This window comes from Gopherus evgoodei, chromosome 24 (genome assembly GCF_007399415.2).
Source record: "Gopherus evgoodei ecotype Sinaloan lineage chromosome 24, rGopEvg1_v1.p, whole genome shotgun sequence".
Taxonomy (NCBI): Eukaryota; Metazoa; Chordata; order Testudines; family Testudinidae; genus Gopherus; species Gopherus evgoodei.
In genome coordinates, this window is record NC_044345.1 from 3,482,632 (window position 1) to 3,499,164 (window position 16,533).

The 16,533-nt window shown below is 54.2% G+C and overlaps 1 protein-coding gene across 1 annotated transcript; it reads left to right on the plus strand.

Annotated features, from left to right (window-relative positions):
- The first annotated feature begins 1,311 nt into the window (after positions 1–1,311).
- On the plus strand, positions 1,312–15,711 carry LOC115639614 (ETS translocation variant 3-like protein). Its single transcript, XM_030542598.1, has 6 exons — positions 1,312–1,470; positions 11,253–11,313; positions 12,573–12,810; positions 13,771–13,957; positions 14,181–14,304; positions 15,227–15,711. Exons 1-6 carry the CDS (start codon positions 1,396–1,398, stop codon positions 15,709–15,711), a joined length of 1,170 nt encoding a protein of 389 aa, XP_030398458.1. The 5' UTR covers positions 1,312–1,395.
- The last annotated feature ends 822 nt before the right edge of the window (positions 15,712–16,533 follow it).

The window sequence follows — 16,533 nt, forward strand, 5'->3', positions numbered from 1 at the left end:
AGGCAGGAGTTGAACCCAGGTCACTAGCTCAATGCCATAGCCCCAAGACCGCCCATTACGTGAGTGGAGAAGCAAGATGTGCAGCACCCCGGGCACCCTCTAGAGAGTTGCCCTCATCGCACGCTCCAGAAAAAGGCAGCAGCTGGAAGCAGGAGGCACAGCTGAACCGGGCCCAGGATGAGAGTGTCTGAGGTGAGAGGGGGGCTTGTTAGCAGCCTGGGGCGGCCAGGCGGTCTCTGCATTACCTAGAGGAGCTAAGTAGGGCGTGTCAGTGTATCCTGTGTTGCAGTGGCCAAAGGTCGCTGCAGCCCCCCTTCCTGCTTGCCCAATGGCCAATACCAGTCTCTGCTCCCCTGCCCCGGAATGTCATCCTCTCCACGTCGGAGCTGGGGGCGAGGGGCAAAGCAGTGGAACAATAAGGTGTCTCTGAACACTCCCGCTAGAGAACGCGTGGAACCAGCGTCAGCGGGTGAGATGTGCCCCCAGGTGCCTGCAGTGCATCCTGTCTCAACTGCCAGCCCTCCAGCCACGTAATCCTGGTGCAAGATGAGTTGCCCAGAGATCTGGTCCCATGCCTGCCTCTGCTTGAGTTGCTTTCTGCTTCCCCTCCCGCTGCTTGTTTGTCTTGGCTGTTTTAGACTGTGAGCTCTTCGCTGTGGGGCCTGTCCACCATATTCAGCATCATGCCCGGCACAATGGGCCCTGATCTCCGCAGAGACCTCTGGATATTGGCACCCTCGTCTAGCGGCTCCACAGCACGCAGGTAACTGGGTGTCGTGCCTTTTTGGAGCACTCAGCTTCCATATTCCATCTTGCTGGGCTTTCCCACCCCTGGCTGGGCCTTGGAAAGCTCCAGGCAAGGTCTCTAGCAAGGTGTTTTTCAGTAGCTAAGTGCGATCCACTCCCAGCCCCCTCCGAAGAGTGAGGGAACTCGTCCCCCTTTTCTTGCTGGGACTTTTGTTCCCTTCCCAGAATCTGCCACCTCTTAGCAGCACTGGCATTCACTCAGCTCATTGCCTATGGCAGGGGAGACCATAGCCTGGTGTCTCCGCCACCCATCGCTCCCAGCAGGGGTCGCTGCTGAGAAGAGCTCCCAGCCCTGGCTGCGGATGCTCTGCTCTCAGCTCTGCAGACAATGGCCATGGAATTTCTGCCTGGGAATGGGGTAAGGGGTGGGGAGAAAGGAGCCACGTTCACCCAGCTTCCTCTCCCAACCAGGGAGCCCACGCGAGGAGACGAGGAGACCTGGGGCTGCCATCCCACAGAGCGCACCGCGGTCAGCAGCTGGAGACCTGCGAGGGTTAACGCTATTGTCTTTGCAACCACGGGCGCCCTCCTGGGAGCGTGGAGTGCTGGGTTTTCATTTTAAGTAACCCTAACGCAGCATGTGATGAAATGCACAAGTTGTGTGCGACAGACAGAGGGAGCAGAAGAGAGAGAGACCAAGAGGGATCCAGGTTGCTTGGAAAGGTAAGAGATCAGCAACCCATTTGGGGGGGGCGGGCGTTGTCTTTAATAAATAGGATTTTCTCCCTTGTGGGTATCTCCAGATCTTTGTCGTTACTTTGGATTTCCGATCACTCAGTTCTTAAATCCTTGTTGTCCTCTGATATCTGCCGCCACTCCGACCCTCTCCTATCCTTCCACATAGCCCAGCAGAAGTTCCCCTGGGAGCAGGTGGCTCTGTGCTGTGGGATGCATGCGGGCCATTGCTTCCCATCGCAGCTTTCATTCTCGCCCGAGAGTTTCCACTTTTGATGGTGGTCCCAGAGATGGACAGAACTTTAACTCCGCCAGCAATGAAACCCGCTCCTTGGGTGCACAGGGGTCCATGGGCTGTCGATATTGTAACCACAGGGTTCCCACCAACACTGGGCTTGTGATCTCCTCCAGGCCCCAGGCCTGCCTGTGTTCATTTGTTTCCCCCATTTAAAACCATTTTCATGTAACCAGAGACCAAGGCGACAGCCCTGCTTGGTGAACTAACTTCGAAGTGTGGCTTGTTCTGATGGGAGCAGCACAGTGCAGGACTTGTATCATTTGAGAAAGAAGAGGGCATGGCCCATCCTAGAGGTGAGGGGGTCAGAGGGGTCCCTAGGGAAAGATTGTGAAATTACCTTCCGGGCGGTGCGTCCTACAGGCAATACTAACATACGCTTCAGATTAGAAGTGTCTTGACGAGCCATGGGGCGAAACGGCTCTCTAGCCGGAGAGGATTTAGCAACATCCACAGAGCAGGGGAACCAGCATGGTTGTGGGACGGTAGCACCCGGCAGCTGTACCAAGAGGCATCTCCCCCTTCTGCCCCAGTGCCCGCTGCAGACCTCTCTCACAACCCATCCTGTGTAGAGCTGGGGGGTGGAGATGGGCCCTGATCTTATTGAGATGAACCCCCAATGTTCCAAGGAACAGAGGAGGACTGGGGTCCATGGGCCAGATCCTTAACCCCCCCCCCAGATATAGAAGTCATACTTACACCTATGGATCTGACCCAGTTTGGGCTCGTTCTGTCTCACATTAGCAGGCAGATATATTAGCCGGGGTACAATGTCCTCCTGACCTGCCTGAGCTTAGAGCAGTTTATTTACTGCCTTCGTATCTCCAGGGCCATAACAAATGCAGTCCCAGGTGCTTTTGGCTGCCATCCCTCTACGAGCATGTGGGTGGGGAGGGATGCATTGGGACCATCCTGGGTTGCAATAATTGCTAAGCATCATGATTCAAAAACTGGAATGACCAGACGCCCTTCATGCCTGAGCTTTGCTTCCCATAGCTGGAGGCCTGGGAAGGGGCTGCCGGTGGGGAAAGTGGCACGGGAAGGGAGTGGGATCGCCTCAGATGGGCTGTGCTGCTGACCGGATTATTCCCTCTGATACCAGCCAGGATTGTCGGTCGGTGCTGAGGGGGATTTACCCAGAGACGGAAAACCCCAAAGAGCTTCTAGGATTAGGTCGGGGCTTGGAGGATAAAGGCAGCTAATATTCCATCCCAAATCCAAGTCCCCTTCTTAGTGTGAATCCTAATCGGAGCCAATGAGAGAGAATTCACAAGGGCCCGATCCTCTGTTGCCCTGCTCCTGGTGCTGTCCGTGATACCAGCACAAAGCAGGGTGGCAAACAATATGGGAAGTGTCTCTTCTGATGTGCAGGTCCAGCACCTACCTCACTGGGGCCCCGCGGTCAGCAGCAGGAGCCGCGTAATCGTTTCTTTTGCCTCTCTTGCAAGTGGGGTTCACGCCTCTGGATCTGCACCTCACAATCAAAGTGGGCCTCTCAGTTGAAAGGGCCAAGCCTCCCCTGGGTTTACACGGAACGTAAAACAGCAGCACTCCTCAGTCAGCCCCAGGTTCTTTCCAGAGCTGACGCGAATCGTACAAGAAACCCGAAATCCGGACCAGCTTTGCATGGGGTTGGGTTGTGTGTGGGGAGCATTACAGCCCGGGGAGGGCAGTGACCGCCCCCCCTTGCTCTTCTTTGCTGTATCCAATGTGTCTCCTCCACTATATGTCCACTTGCCTTGGGGGCTGGTTCTGGTCCAAAGCTTTGCCCCCAGGATCTGCTCCTGGCTCCCGTGGCCCAGACCCCATCCCAGATGGGATGCGCTGAGCCTTCCCTTGTCTGGCCTGCCAGTTTCCAGGGCTTTCACCTTGAGTGACCTTCATCCTATTGAATTCCACCACCCCCTCCTCGTTTAAGATTTCTGTTTGACCGTGTAACAAAAGCCTTTTAAATACCACTTCCCCGAGAGACCCAGACCAGCGAATGAGGAGAGTCAGCACCTGGGGTAGGAGGAAAGACTTAGGGGGAGAGGGGGGAGAGAGGGCTGAGTGAAGCCCAGAGCCTGATTCTCCTCCCGTGACTCCACCACGGACTTCAGTGGAGATGCTCCAGCCTGACACCGGAGTGAGCTCAGAATCAGGCCTGCAGTTGGGGGGGGCAGATCCTTTGCTGGTGTGGACTGATGAACATGAGCTGAGGATCCAGCCATTGGTTCTGAGTGTGCCCCAATGAAAGGCAGCGAGAAGCCAAAAAGGGGGTTAAAGTGTCACTCCCCCAAAGAGACAAACGAGGCAGGCAGAGCGGGAGCAAGGTGAGGAGACAGAAACAGGGAAGGATCTAAGGGGCACACGTTAAAAGGGAGTGGAGGCTAGTGGTTAGAGCAGTGGAGACTGGGTGTCAAGACCCCTGGGTTCCATACCCAGCTTTTCAGGGAGTGTTATCTAGGGGGTTTGAACCAGGGAGGTGAGACTCAGCAGAGCTGGGCTCTGTTCCTCACTCTGCCATTGGCCTGCTGGATGCACCCGAGCAAGTCAATTCCCTGCTCTGTGCCTCAGTTTCCCCACCTGCAACATGGGGATAGTGATACTGACCGCCTTTGGAAAGTGCTTTGAGCTCTACAGATGAAAAGCGCTAGGTGTTGTTTTCATCAGGCCCATGTTGCAGGTAGGGAAACAGGCGCGGAGCAGGGAGTCTGTCAAATTGCAATTGTACTGCGTGCGTCAGTACGGATCGCCTAGTGTCCGTTACACTGGGGCCCCTTTTTGCTGCCGAGGGCAGAGTACAAATGAGAATCAGGCCCTCAGCACCTAATACCTGAGAACCGGTAGCATCTGGTACTGCCAAAGCTAGGATTCGACCCCACGTCCCTTGCTCTGCCCACTAGACACACTCGCTGATGAGCTGAGACTGGAAGCCAGGTGTCCTGACTCTCAGCCCCATGCTCTGGCCAGTAGCAGAAAACGACTCCATTAAATGGAGAGGTGGGGAGGGGTGTATGGGTCCCCTGTTGCTGCTCCTCCCCGGAATGTCTCTTCTGAGGACAGAGCTGTCAAGCCAGCCCCTTTCCCCAGGGCTAGGCTCAATTGCAATCTGGCCCCTGCGTTCATGGCTCCCTCCTGGGAAGGGAGCAGTCTGCCCAACCCCTGCTCCCCCCTCCCAGGCTCCGGGCTGTTCCGATGTCCCCTAATCGGCTTGTTTTAATAGCATTAGACGCTTTTAAACAAACAGGCCCTTGACCCTCTTCCCCCCTCCCAGCTCTCTGCTAAGCAGGGGGAGGCTGAAACGCCCTGGGATGGCTGCGTGGGGCCAGCTAAGGAGATTGGAGGGGGATTTGGGGAAGAACCCAGCCAAGTCTCACCCCAAAGAGACAGGCCGGTTTGTTTTGCGCTAACAAGCATGAAACGCTTTCCCAGCCACACCCTGTCTCTTCCATCTCCCCTCATGGGCATCTTCTTCCCCAGGGTTTCATCCTCCACTCCTGCCCTGGGCTGGGCAGGGCGAGCTGGGACAGAGCCCCTGGAAACCAAGCTAGGGGGTGCATCTGGAAAACACTAAGCGCTGTCTGTCAGCACAGAGAGGTGAGGTGACTGGCTCAACAAGCCAGGCTGTGGCAGAGTCAGGAGCAGAACTCAGGAGTTCTGCCTCCCAGATGTCACTGCTCTAACCACTAGACCCCACTCCCCTCCCAGACCTGGGGCTAGAACCTGGGAGTCCTGGCCCCTCATTCCCCCACTCCACTCTAACCACTAGGCAGTATGTGGAGTGCTAGGAACTGATCTATGCTGCTTACCCAGTGCCAGTTTGGGGGGCTTTCCCCACACACGCCGAGCCACGTTCTGCTTTGTCACCCTGGTGTAATTCTAGCCAAGGTGCTTCAGACACTTAAAGTCACGAGCCTGTGGGATGGGGGCCTGACTGTGGTCGGAATAACCCAGGGGAGCAGTTATGCTGCATCCTGCTGGGGGTAGTGTGGGCAGGGGACTGGGGGAATAACTCTCTATGATGCAACATTTATCAACTCCCTGCCCCTCTAGAGCACTGGCCAGCCGCCCCCCACAGGCGTTCCTGACTCTGATCTCCCTCTCCATAACTCCTGCCATGTGGGTCCCCTCCCCCCGGTCTCTCTCTTCCTCTGTGTGCCCGGTTCTGAGTGACGCTAAGGTCCCTTTCCCCCACCCTTTTGCACTAGCAGAGCAGTGTCGCACGGAACCAGGCCCAGTGAGATTATTTCCATGAGCAAAGTCACTTGTGTGTTAGTCTCTAAGGTGCCACAAGTACTCCTGTTCCACGTACTTAAGCTTTTTGAGGATCAGGACCTGCAATTGAATTCTCCAACTTTTAAAAGCCGCGACTTGTGGAAAGCAAAGCACTGCCGCATATTGCTAGGGAGACCTTTGCTGGAAGGAAAGGGAAGTATAACGTGAGGTCCCTTTTGAAAACAGAGCAACTGGGTTTTCATTTCTATGCATTTGTTAAACAGGCTTTTACTTTTCAAATAGACGTAAAATCCGGACAACAAACAGCCCTACCCCCAGCCCAAAATAACGAAAACAAGATAAAGAAACAAAGGAAGAAAGAAAAACAATAAAGACGAGAAAAAATAAAGGAGCAAATTATAGGGAAAAGGAAAGAAAGCTGGGAAAGAAACAATAAAATCATTATTCATAAACTTAAACGCCAATCAGATAACATGGAGGTGTCTTTAGTCGCGTCTTCCCCTTCCCATCTGTTATCCTCAGTGGCCTGTTTGCATTTCTGCTTTACCCCAAGCAGAGAGAATTGTCTTATTGTGGTTATTTGGCTCTAATGTCCAGAAAATATAATAAAAGGAAAATGCAAACGCAGAGCTGGGGATTCTAGGTGAGTATCTGGCCCAAACTAAAGGCAGGATCTGGAATAAGGGGAACGATGGAATTGGTAAATTTCACCTTGAACTGATGGCGGTAGGAAGTGGAGGACTTGGGCCAGGGAAATGTACTCCCCTTCCCCCGCCCCATTGTAATGATTTTCTGTTGTTATTTTTAATGTGAGCGAATAGTAAATCACACTGGCTGTTTCCAGTTAACAGAGGGGAGTTTAGTAGCAATCGCCTTCTCCTCAGTTACATTTTGGATCTGGATATAAAGAGAACATGATTTTTCTGCACCGTGGGCCTGATCCAAAGCCTGCTGAAATCAGTAGGAAATCGCCGGTTGATTTCAGCGATGCCTGGACTTGTCACCAGTTGCTTTGATATTGTTTCCGCATTGCATGCAAAACCAGCTGCCTGTTTCGAATCTGCCAAATGCAGATTCCGTCACCTGCCTAGGGACCGTTCCGACACCAGGATCTATGAATGTGAGCAATGTCTTTCCCCCAAGTCCTCCCACAATGGAAGAAATCCCTTGTTTTTGTGCATTTGTTTTTCTAATAAACTGCATTAAATGAAAACTGTGGTGGAACGACTGACCAAAGTGGAGTGTTTGCAGGATTGGGCGCGCGCGCGCGCGCGCGTGTGTGTGTGTGTGTGTGTGTGTGTGTGTTCGGAATAGATGCCTATTGAAGTCAGTGGAAGGACTCTCCCTGATAGTAGAAAGGCCCTTTACTGAACAGTTATTGGGCCCAAGTCTCTGCCAGTCTGCTCCTGAGCAGTCATTTGCTCTGTGCAATCCAAGCGCAAAACGTGCGGCTAATTGTTTTCCACCCTGGTTTTTTCTCCCGAGGATCCTGCCAATGCAAAATATTTTTCTTCTCTCCAGATTTTGATGCCCTTTGGTTTCCTGTTGCCTTTTCATCCTATTTTTCCTTTAAAGTTACTTTTCTCTCTATTCTTTGCTTTAACACTGTTTTATCCCCCTAAAATGGCCCATTGCCCATTTCAGTAACATTCCCAAAGAATTTGCAGTGTTTGGGGGTTCGGTTTGTTTGGGTTTTTGTTTTGTTTTTAGTCTCAAATTAGCCAGTTTAGACTTTTCTGGAAAATAAGGGTAAGTTCAGGAAGGAAAAAAACCCAACATAGTTTAAAAAAGAGAACTAACATTAAATGCATTTCATCCTATGGATTCTTTTCTTCTAGTGGCAATGGGTTTTGTGGAAAGAGGTTATTAAAAAGCAGGGTGCAGAGGACTAACTGTAGTTTTTCTATGGGCCGATGGAAAACCCAGCAGGAAAATCCCAAATCCTTCCAACCTCAGGAGTAGGAGCTCTCGCTCCCTCTCTTCCCTGGGAGTAGGGTAAGAAGATTTAAAATTAACCCTTACCCCTCCTTTATATATAAAGATGAATCTTCCTAAAACTCTCAGTCTCTCTCTCGCTCATTCATTTCTAACTGCGTGCAATAGTTTCTAGCTGAAAAAAATCCCCAGAGATCCACATCTCAGCAGCAAGGTAGGTGAAGACCAAATCTGAGAGCTCCCAAGATTTTTAGTTTTCAAGGCTATGATTTTCGAAGGAGCATTTTCAACTCTTTTAGTCAATTTCTTTCTTTCTTTCTTTCTTTCTTAGCCAGCAGTTTACCTAGGGAATTTCAGGTGAAGGGGGTGTTTTTGCTTGTCACCCTATGATGTTTGAAATCCTGAACTATGTTCAGATGCTCAAAAAATGGTTATAAATCATAACCAACAAAGGAGTTTTTTCAATACAAAAATATTGCATTTTCCTTAAGTAACAACCATAATGGAAGGGGGAAGGGGGAGTTTCTCTTTAAATCACAACAGAGTGACTGAGAAATTTGCCCAAATTGGAGACCCAGATCTTGGGGAAAAGTGAAAGTCCTTTGGTTTAATTTTCCAGCCAGGCATTTGTTATATAATTCTCCCTTCTGCTTCAGAAATATCGGGCCCAAGTAACAAATCAGTGCATCCCCACTCACAGTTTGCAGTGATGCCCTGGAGAAGACAGGAGTAAGAGGTCCAGACCCACTGAAGAACATGTAGACAATGAAGTGGAGAAGTCTCCTGGAGACAAGAGAGCAGGGGAAAGGTCTTCTAGAGATGTAGACAATAGATATGATTTTCTGGATGTTGGTCAAGGAGATGTGAAGCACAAAGGCAGAAGGGGACAACATCCCCTATAGCTTGTGGGTCTAGGTTGGGTCTCTAGGGTGCAGAAGGGACTTTGGCTGGCTCCATATCCAACCTCTCTACGTGCCTCACAGGGAAATCAGCAGAAGGAGCAATCCAGGGGAGGAAATCCACCCTCTCACGGCTACCCGGTGGAAGAAGCAGAGGTGGCGTCTGGCTGCGGTGATTACACAGCTCTTTGTCTGAGGTACAGAAGCTATGGGCAAAGCCTGCTATGTCCAGTCAAGTGTGTCCAGATGAGGGTCAGTGCAGGATTGTTCCTTCCAGCCCCCTCTCCAAAACTCTCTCTCTCTCTCTCTCTTGCTACCTCTCTCTCTCTCCCTTACCACACATCCCCATCGGCAATCTCTCTGCCCTCGTTTCCCTCAGCCTCGAGCCTTGACCAACTCCTCGGGTTTCTCCTTCTCACATCTGTTGTGACCCGCGGGTTATATTGGTCCCTCTCCTGCGTTCCTTGTTCAGTTTCATGCACTAGCTCCTGCCTTTTCTACTTCCATAAATATATTTCGCCGGTTCTTCACGTCACATCACATCCGGACGCCAAGCTCTGAGTAGAAGCCGGCCTGATCTCCTTGATCACAGCCCTGATGAACCAGTGAATCAGTTCGTATTTGGAAAGTACTTTGGAGAGGCCATGCGCTATGGGCCCTTATCCTCGTTACACTCTGGCCCCTTTATACAGCTGCTGCTGGAGGACCACAGCGCCAGTGGAAAGGGGCCTCGCTGAGCATAAGAAAGAATCAGGTCCCGGGGGGCCAATCCTGACTGAGCATTGCCCAGTTCCACGGAGAGCTCTGTGTATTGTTGGTGGTAGCAGTAATCTGGGCCTCATTCTCGTTTGCCCGCTGCTCTGGCAACGTAAAGGGGCCTTAAAGCGAGAGTAAATTACAGCTATAACAATAAAAAAAACAGGAGTCCTTGTGGCACCTTAGAGACTAACCAATTTATTTGAGCATAAGCTTTCATGGGCTACAGCCCCCTTGGCCTGGCCAGAACCGAATAAAGGAGCTTTAGTGTGGACAAGAATCAGGCCCGTTAAGTCTAAAGAAACACCGCACCTCTGAACAGTATACTGGAGAGCATCCTTAATGATCGTTGGGTCTTCACTGGCGGGAATGATGTAGATGATCGGGTTATATATTGTACCCTGCTCTGGTCCTTCGATTATTATCCTGATTTTTATAATGTTATTTATTAGATTGTTAAATACTTTTTTATTCTTCAGACTGCAAAATCCTCAGGGCAAGGACTGTTTTGGGGTTGTTGCTGGTGAAGGTTTGTCAGGCCCCAGTCTACGGTTATGGCCTCCCAGGACAAATAAATAATACAGCTGCTCGTCAAGTTACGCAAGACTCAATTTACGTAAATTCGAAAAAGTTCCATAAGCCAGAAATAGGATTTTCGAGTTGCAGAAATTTTTGCGTAACGTACATGTATACGTTTCCGACTTATGCAAAATGCGAGTTATGCAAGGCTTTCCGGAACGGAATGATTGTGTGAGTAGGAGGGCGTCTGTAATAGAGCGTATCCATATGGCCCAGTAGTGGGAGCTGTGGAGGGGTGGTTGCTAGACCCTGGCCCGGACTTGGTTGCTGTCTAAATGCTATTTGCAGCGTACATGTTAAATACCAATAATTCAGAGCAGGGCCCGTGCCCCCATCGGGGATTGTCTCCTCTGGCAGGGACGAACACACACTCTCACTCACAGTCACACATACACACACACACACACTTAGCAGAACAAGGATCACACACACTCTCTCTCTGAGCAGAACAAGGATGTCGTGTCTCGGAGTGACTCTCTCCACATCCTCCGTGGGGCAGGGCTTGCTTGCCATAGCTCTGGGTTTAGGAGGGGCAGCTGGAGAGAACACCCCAGCCCAAGGCGTGGTGACAGATTTCTTGACACTCCCAAGGGCCTTTGGCCAAGGGTTCCCAGCAACCTCAGCGCACGCAGCCAGTGTTTATTTCCTTGATTTATGCAAATGTCGTGTGCCACCCGACAGTACGTGTTCTGCAAGAAAGCAGAGGAGAGATCCCTGAGGGAGCCAGACTGTGGCTGCATGTGAATGAGTGGGGTGACCCCTTTCCTCTTAGCTCTGATGTCAAATACACCTGTGAGTTAGGTAATAATCCCCCTTGCAAAGGGGGGGAAGCCGAGACATAAGGCTGCGAAGTGACTGGCTTAAGGCCAAGCAGCAAGTCCGTGGCAGAGCTGGGAATGGAACCCAGGAGTCCTGACTCCCAGCGCCCCTGCTCTAACCACTGGTGAGCACTGCCTCCAAAGGAATTGGACTGTACTGTGCTCCAGAGGCCCAATAGTGACATGAATCGTTGACAGTGTCACTGCCCTGAGGTCTGAGCCCATATTCCTTTTCACTGCCATGGTGGCTTTGATTTTGTGCGTCCCCAGGTCTGTAAGATGTACTGTGGCTGCGTGTCCGAGGGGGTCCCCAGCTCCTGCTGGATCTCAGGTGAGAATACAGACCATGCCACGTGGAACTTCAAGGGGAGAGAGGAAAGCATGTCCTCCTTTCCTCCTGTGGGCCGGGCCAAGCCCTTGCAATGCTGCACGGAGCGAGGGGCCCAGTTCTGAGAGGTGCTGAGCACCTGCATCCCCCTGAAGGTACCACAGTCTGGGTACCTTTATGCAGCAACTTTACTCCCAGAGCCCTTTACAGACGATATATGTGGGGATCATTCCCCCAGCACTGAGATGCAGCCACCTCTGGGGTGAAACGTGGCAGCGGTTTAACAGCCACAGAACAATGCTGCATAGGGAGCACTCTCCCAGCACCGAAATGCAGCTGCCTCTGGGATGGAACGAGGCAGCTATTTATCATCCTCACAGCAATGCTGCACAGGGATCACTCACCCAGCACTGAAATGCAGCCACCTCTGGGGTGGCTCTCAGCAGCTGTTTGACATCCTCACAGCAATGCTGCACTGGGGTTGGCAACTTTCTAATTGCACAAAACCTGAACACCCCCGCCCCGCCCCTTCTCTGAGACCCCCATTCTCACTCCATCCCCCATCCCTCCTTCACTCGCTCTCCCCCGCCCTCACTCACTTTCACTGGGCTGGGACAGGGTGCTGAGGTGGGGCGGGGGGGATGTGGGCTCCAGCTGGGGGTGCAGGCTCTGGGGTGGGGCAGAGGTTTGGGATGCGAGATGGATTTTGGGGTGCGGGGTCTGGTGGCACTTACCGTGGCTCTCAGGAAGTGGCCACCAGGTCCCTGTGGCCCCTAGCACATGGGTGGCCAGGGAGGCTCCATGTGCTGCCCTCGCACCCACAGGTGCCACCCCGCAACTCCCATTGGTTGCGGTTCCTGGCCAATGGGCGCTGCGGAGCTGGCCTCAGGGTGGGGGCGTTGCGCAGAGCCTCCCTGACTGCCCATATGCCTAGGGGCCACAGGGACCTGGCGGCCGCTTCTGGGAGCCACAGAGGCCCTGGACTTCCCGCTGCACCACCGAGCAGACTTTTAACGGCACAGTCGGCAGTGCCGGGAGCTGCCAGGGTCCCTTTTCAACCGGCTTCCTGGCAACCCTACACTGCACAGGGCTCACTCGCCCAGCACTGAAATGCAGCCACCTCTGGGGTGGAGCATGGCAGCTGTTTAACAGCCATGCAGCAATGCCGTGTAACAGTGGAAGACAGGAAGTCCCCTGGGAGTTGTGGGGAGGCGGAGGGCAGCCATAGCTGGGCTCTGACTATGCTCTCACTTGCTCTGCAGGGCTGGCTTTCCCAGACTGGGCCTACAAGGCAGAATCCAGCCCCGGCTCCCGTCAGATCCAGCTCTGGCACTTCATCCTGGAGCTGCTGCAGAAGGAGGAGTTCCGCCATGTCATCGCCTGGCAGCAGGGCGAGTATGGGGAGTTTGTGATCAAGGATCCTGACGAGGTGGCGCGTCTGTGGGGCAGGAGAAAAAGCAAACCACAAATGAACTACGACAAGCTGAGCCGGGCCCTCAGGTGCGGAGAAGGGGCCGCGTGGGGCGGGGAGCAGGGGAACCCGTCTCAACCCAGGGCAGAGACTGGGGAGCTTATGGATCAAAGGAGGGACTGGGTGTTTGGTGGAGAGGCAGGGAGCAGCGCTTTCCAGCACTGCTTTCATCCATGCCAGGAGCCAGGGACACTAGGTAGCGCAGTCCCCGAGCTAGAGGGAACCACAGGGTCTGTCTGTGTCCAGCAGCCTCATTATAGTCCTCGCTGCCCAGTCCTGCCTCTTCCCACCGCCAGGAATCAGGGCAAACTGGTGCCCGCTAGCCATGGACCTGATCTAGGCCGGGATCTGAGTTCCCCCGCTTTTAGGGGAGTTCAGGCCCCAGGCCTAGCACATGGATGAGAGGTGAACTGCGAAATCTGGAGATGGATTTAGAGGAGGAGGGGAAACGTATTTCAGTCTGGCTGTACCATGGATGGACTAAGAGGGACACCCAGATCCATCGCTGACCCTTTGGAGCAGGAAAAGAAAGGGGATGATGGAAAAGAGCGAGTCAGGATACAGAGACCACGAGAGAAGGGGCCTTTAGCTTTTATTTTTCTAGGAGAAGATAGTCCCTCTTCTCTTCTCTTCTCTTCTCTTCTCTTCTCTTCTCTTCTCTTCTCTTCTCTTCTCTTCTCTTCTCTTCTCTTCTCTTCTCTCTGTTGCCCAGCCTCCACCCAGCGGAGAGCAGCCCAGAGGTGAGGCAGACAGACATGGCCAAGTCCGTTGGAAATTTCTGCTGTCTCTCCTAGCGGGCGGGATCAGGCGTTAATGTCCCAGTGCTTGCTGCTGCTCAGGGCGGAGGAGGAGAGTTTAATTATTTTTTTTAAACAAATGGAAAAGATTCCTGGATTGTCTCTCGGCTTCATGGCGCTTGTCTGTTTAGTGACACGTCCGTCCCCCACTGTTCTAACGTGTCAGGCTCTTTCCTCTCCCCCCGCCCCCAGGTATTATTACAACAAGCGCATCCTGCACAAGACCAAGGGCAAGAGGTTCACCTACAAGTTTAACTTCAGCAAACTCATCTTCGTCAATTACCCAATGTGGGACGTGCGCTACCCTTCCCCGCCCCTGCTGATGGGGGCCACCAGCCTGTACCGCCCGTCCGTGCTCTCCGCCGGCATGCAGAGCGAGGTAACTACAGGGCCCGGGGCTGGGATGGGGTCACAGACTGCCCCGTGCACGGGGCTGGGATGGGGTCACGAACTGCCCCATGCACGGTGCTGGGATAGGGTCACAGACTGCCCCATGGGTGGGGGCAGGTGGGCGTCAGTCCCAGGCTGCCCCAGGGACCCCAGGCTAATTGTTAGGACCCTGAATATGGGAGTCCCCACTGCAAAGCTCATTCCCCCTCCAGCTCCTGCAGAACATGATCTTCACCCGCCAGGCTCTGACCGACCAGCTGGCCTTCCACGGAGGCCTCAGGGACCCGCTGGACATGGCGAGCACAGGGAACAAGAAAGCGACTGCCAGTGGGCCCCGTAAGTGCCGTGGGGGTCGGGGGGGACAGCAGCACAGAGCAGGGTCAGAGAGGAGCCAACAGGGAGGGACTCAGAAAGGGCAAAAGCCTCAAAAAGCCCCTCCCCCACCGCTCAACCCCCTCCCTGCCTGTCTCTGGAAATCTTTGGGCAGCCACAGCCGCCTTGCAGGTGTCACCTGCCTGGTTTTCAAAGGGTTAATCCCCAACAGCCTGGACTGCAGACCCCGCCTGGGACGAAGGTGGGACCCAGGTTCAGTGACCCCTGCGGGGCTTTGCAGAGACACAACAGTCTGGATCTGCCCGGCCCAGGCCCCCTGCCCATCCAGGGCCCCTGGCGGAGCACAGGACACAGGGCCACTCTGAACCAGGGGTGTTGCCGCCCCAGAGCCCCCAGGAAGGGGCAGTAGGGCTGTGATGAGTAGGCAGGAGGCTGAGCTCCAGCTTGATCTGTATTATAACAGCACCTAGTGGCCAGATCCGGCCCTCATTGTTCTGGATGCTGCAGACAGGGGGAAACAGTGCTTGCCCCAAAGAGCTCGCAGTCTGAATAAACAAGGGTAGGAGGGGAAACCGAGGCACACACCAGTGGCATGACTTGCCCAAGGTCACCTGGCAGGGCAGTGGCAGAGCCTGGGAAGAATCCAGGTGTCCTGGTTCCCGACCCAGTGCTCAGTGGACTGATTGTCACCCTCCCCAGCCCCTCCACCCCCACCAGCACACACACAGAAGGCCCAGCCATTGAGGTCTCATTTTCCAGGGAGTTGTGGGGCCTAGAGGCTCGGGCACTGGGTGTGGGACTCAGGACTATTGGGTTCCATCTCCGTGACGTGGGGGCTGCCTGGGGATGCGCGGTGCGGGGCAGCTGGCTGGCGTCAGCTTTGGGCCGGTCTCACTTTGCTCCCTGTCTCTGTTCCTGTCCCCAGAGTTCAGCTTGCTCCCCTCTCCCTGCTGCTGTGGGGGAGTGCAGCACAAGTCCTCCCGCCTGGCCGCCTTCCCATCGACGTTCTCGCACTCCGACCTCAGCCCCCCCTCCAGCCGTCAGCTCTGCCCCCCTCCCCAGTACCCCCAGCCCAGCTCCCCCGACTGGTCATGCTTCCCCAGCCACGTCTTCCAGCGCGGCCGGTCGGTGCTGCCCCTGGAGGAGAGGGCCCAGCCCCACAGCCCGTTGGGACTCCCCAGATCAGAAACCCTCCTGATGGGTGTCGACTTCCCACCCATTAGGCTGCAGGGGAGAGCGTTCCCCGGGCTCCCACTGGGTGCCACACGGGGCCCCGGGAGCGCGATGGCGGGAGGGAGGCTGGGGTTCCCACCGGACCTCTCCCAGCCAGAGGAGGGGGAGGAGGACCAGGAGGCCTCCTCTGCAGAGAGCTGCCTTGGTGTGAAACCAGAGCTGGAGCTTGAGGGCTAGCCTAAGGCCAAGGGCGCTGGCAGTCTGGATCCCGGTGGGGGAGGTGAAGGTCTGCATTATCCCCCCGACTTACAAGGCCTCCACCCCCCCAGCATCCCCTGCTTGTCTGGCTTTAAAGCTGGCAGATGGGCAAGGGGTGGGGGGATGTCAGCTCTTCTCCAGCCCTGATTGCACTGTCCCAGGGGACCCTGCCATTCCAGCTAGCTGACCAGAAGATCCCTCAACCAGCCAGCTCTCCGCACCCCGCCACTCCCCCTGACTCAGGGCTGAGGAAGTTGATTTCCAATGAGGTGCTGGCTGAGCCACCAGAAAACCAGCCACCAGGATCTGCCAGTGACTCATCCTCATTCACTCACAAATAACCCCTCCACCCACAACTCCCCAGGGAGGTAGGTGCCCCAGGTGTGCAGAGCCCTCTGTCTTCCTAGCATGGTCCCAGTGCACCATACCGGTAGCCTGAGACACGCTTCATTCACACCCCAAACAACCCCAGCCTCTGTTCTGCTCCACAACGCGACCTGGGTCCCAGTGTGTGATCAGACACACTCTCTCCGGGACGGCCCATCTAGTACCTGCTCCCAGGTCTTCCTTCGCTTTGAACCTCTCGGCGTCTATCGCGGCGGCGATCGGAGCTGATGTGCACAGGTTTGGAATCCTGGGGGGATAAACCCCGAAGGACTCTACGACGTTTTCATTTTCGTTGCCAAGTTTTTCTTCCAAAGATTTAAGTGGAAAAAAACCCCAAACAAACAGATTGTTCAGTGTTTGGCAACTGGAAAATTTCAGCCAAACAATTTTAAATTTTCAGCAAAACCCCACCCA

Coding starts and splice junctions, on each gene's coding strand:
- LOC115639614 (XM_030542598.1), top strand. CDS start 1,396: ATGCACAAGTTGTGTGCGACAGACAGAGGGAGCAGAAGAGAGAGAGAC. Junction 1,471..11,252: donor GATCCAGGTTGCTTGGAAAG/GTAAGAGATCAG, acceptor GTGCGTCCCCAG/GTCTGTAAGATGTACTGTGG. Junction 13,958..14,180: donor CCGCCGGCATGCAGAGCGAG/GTAACTACAGGG, acceptor TTCCCCCTCCAG/CTCCTGCAGAACATGATCTT.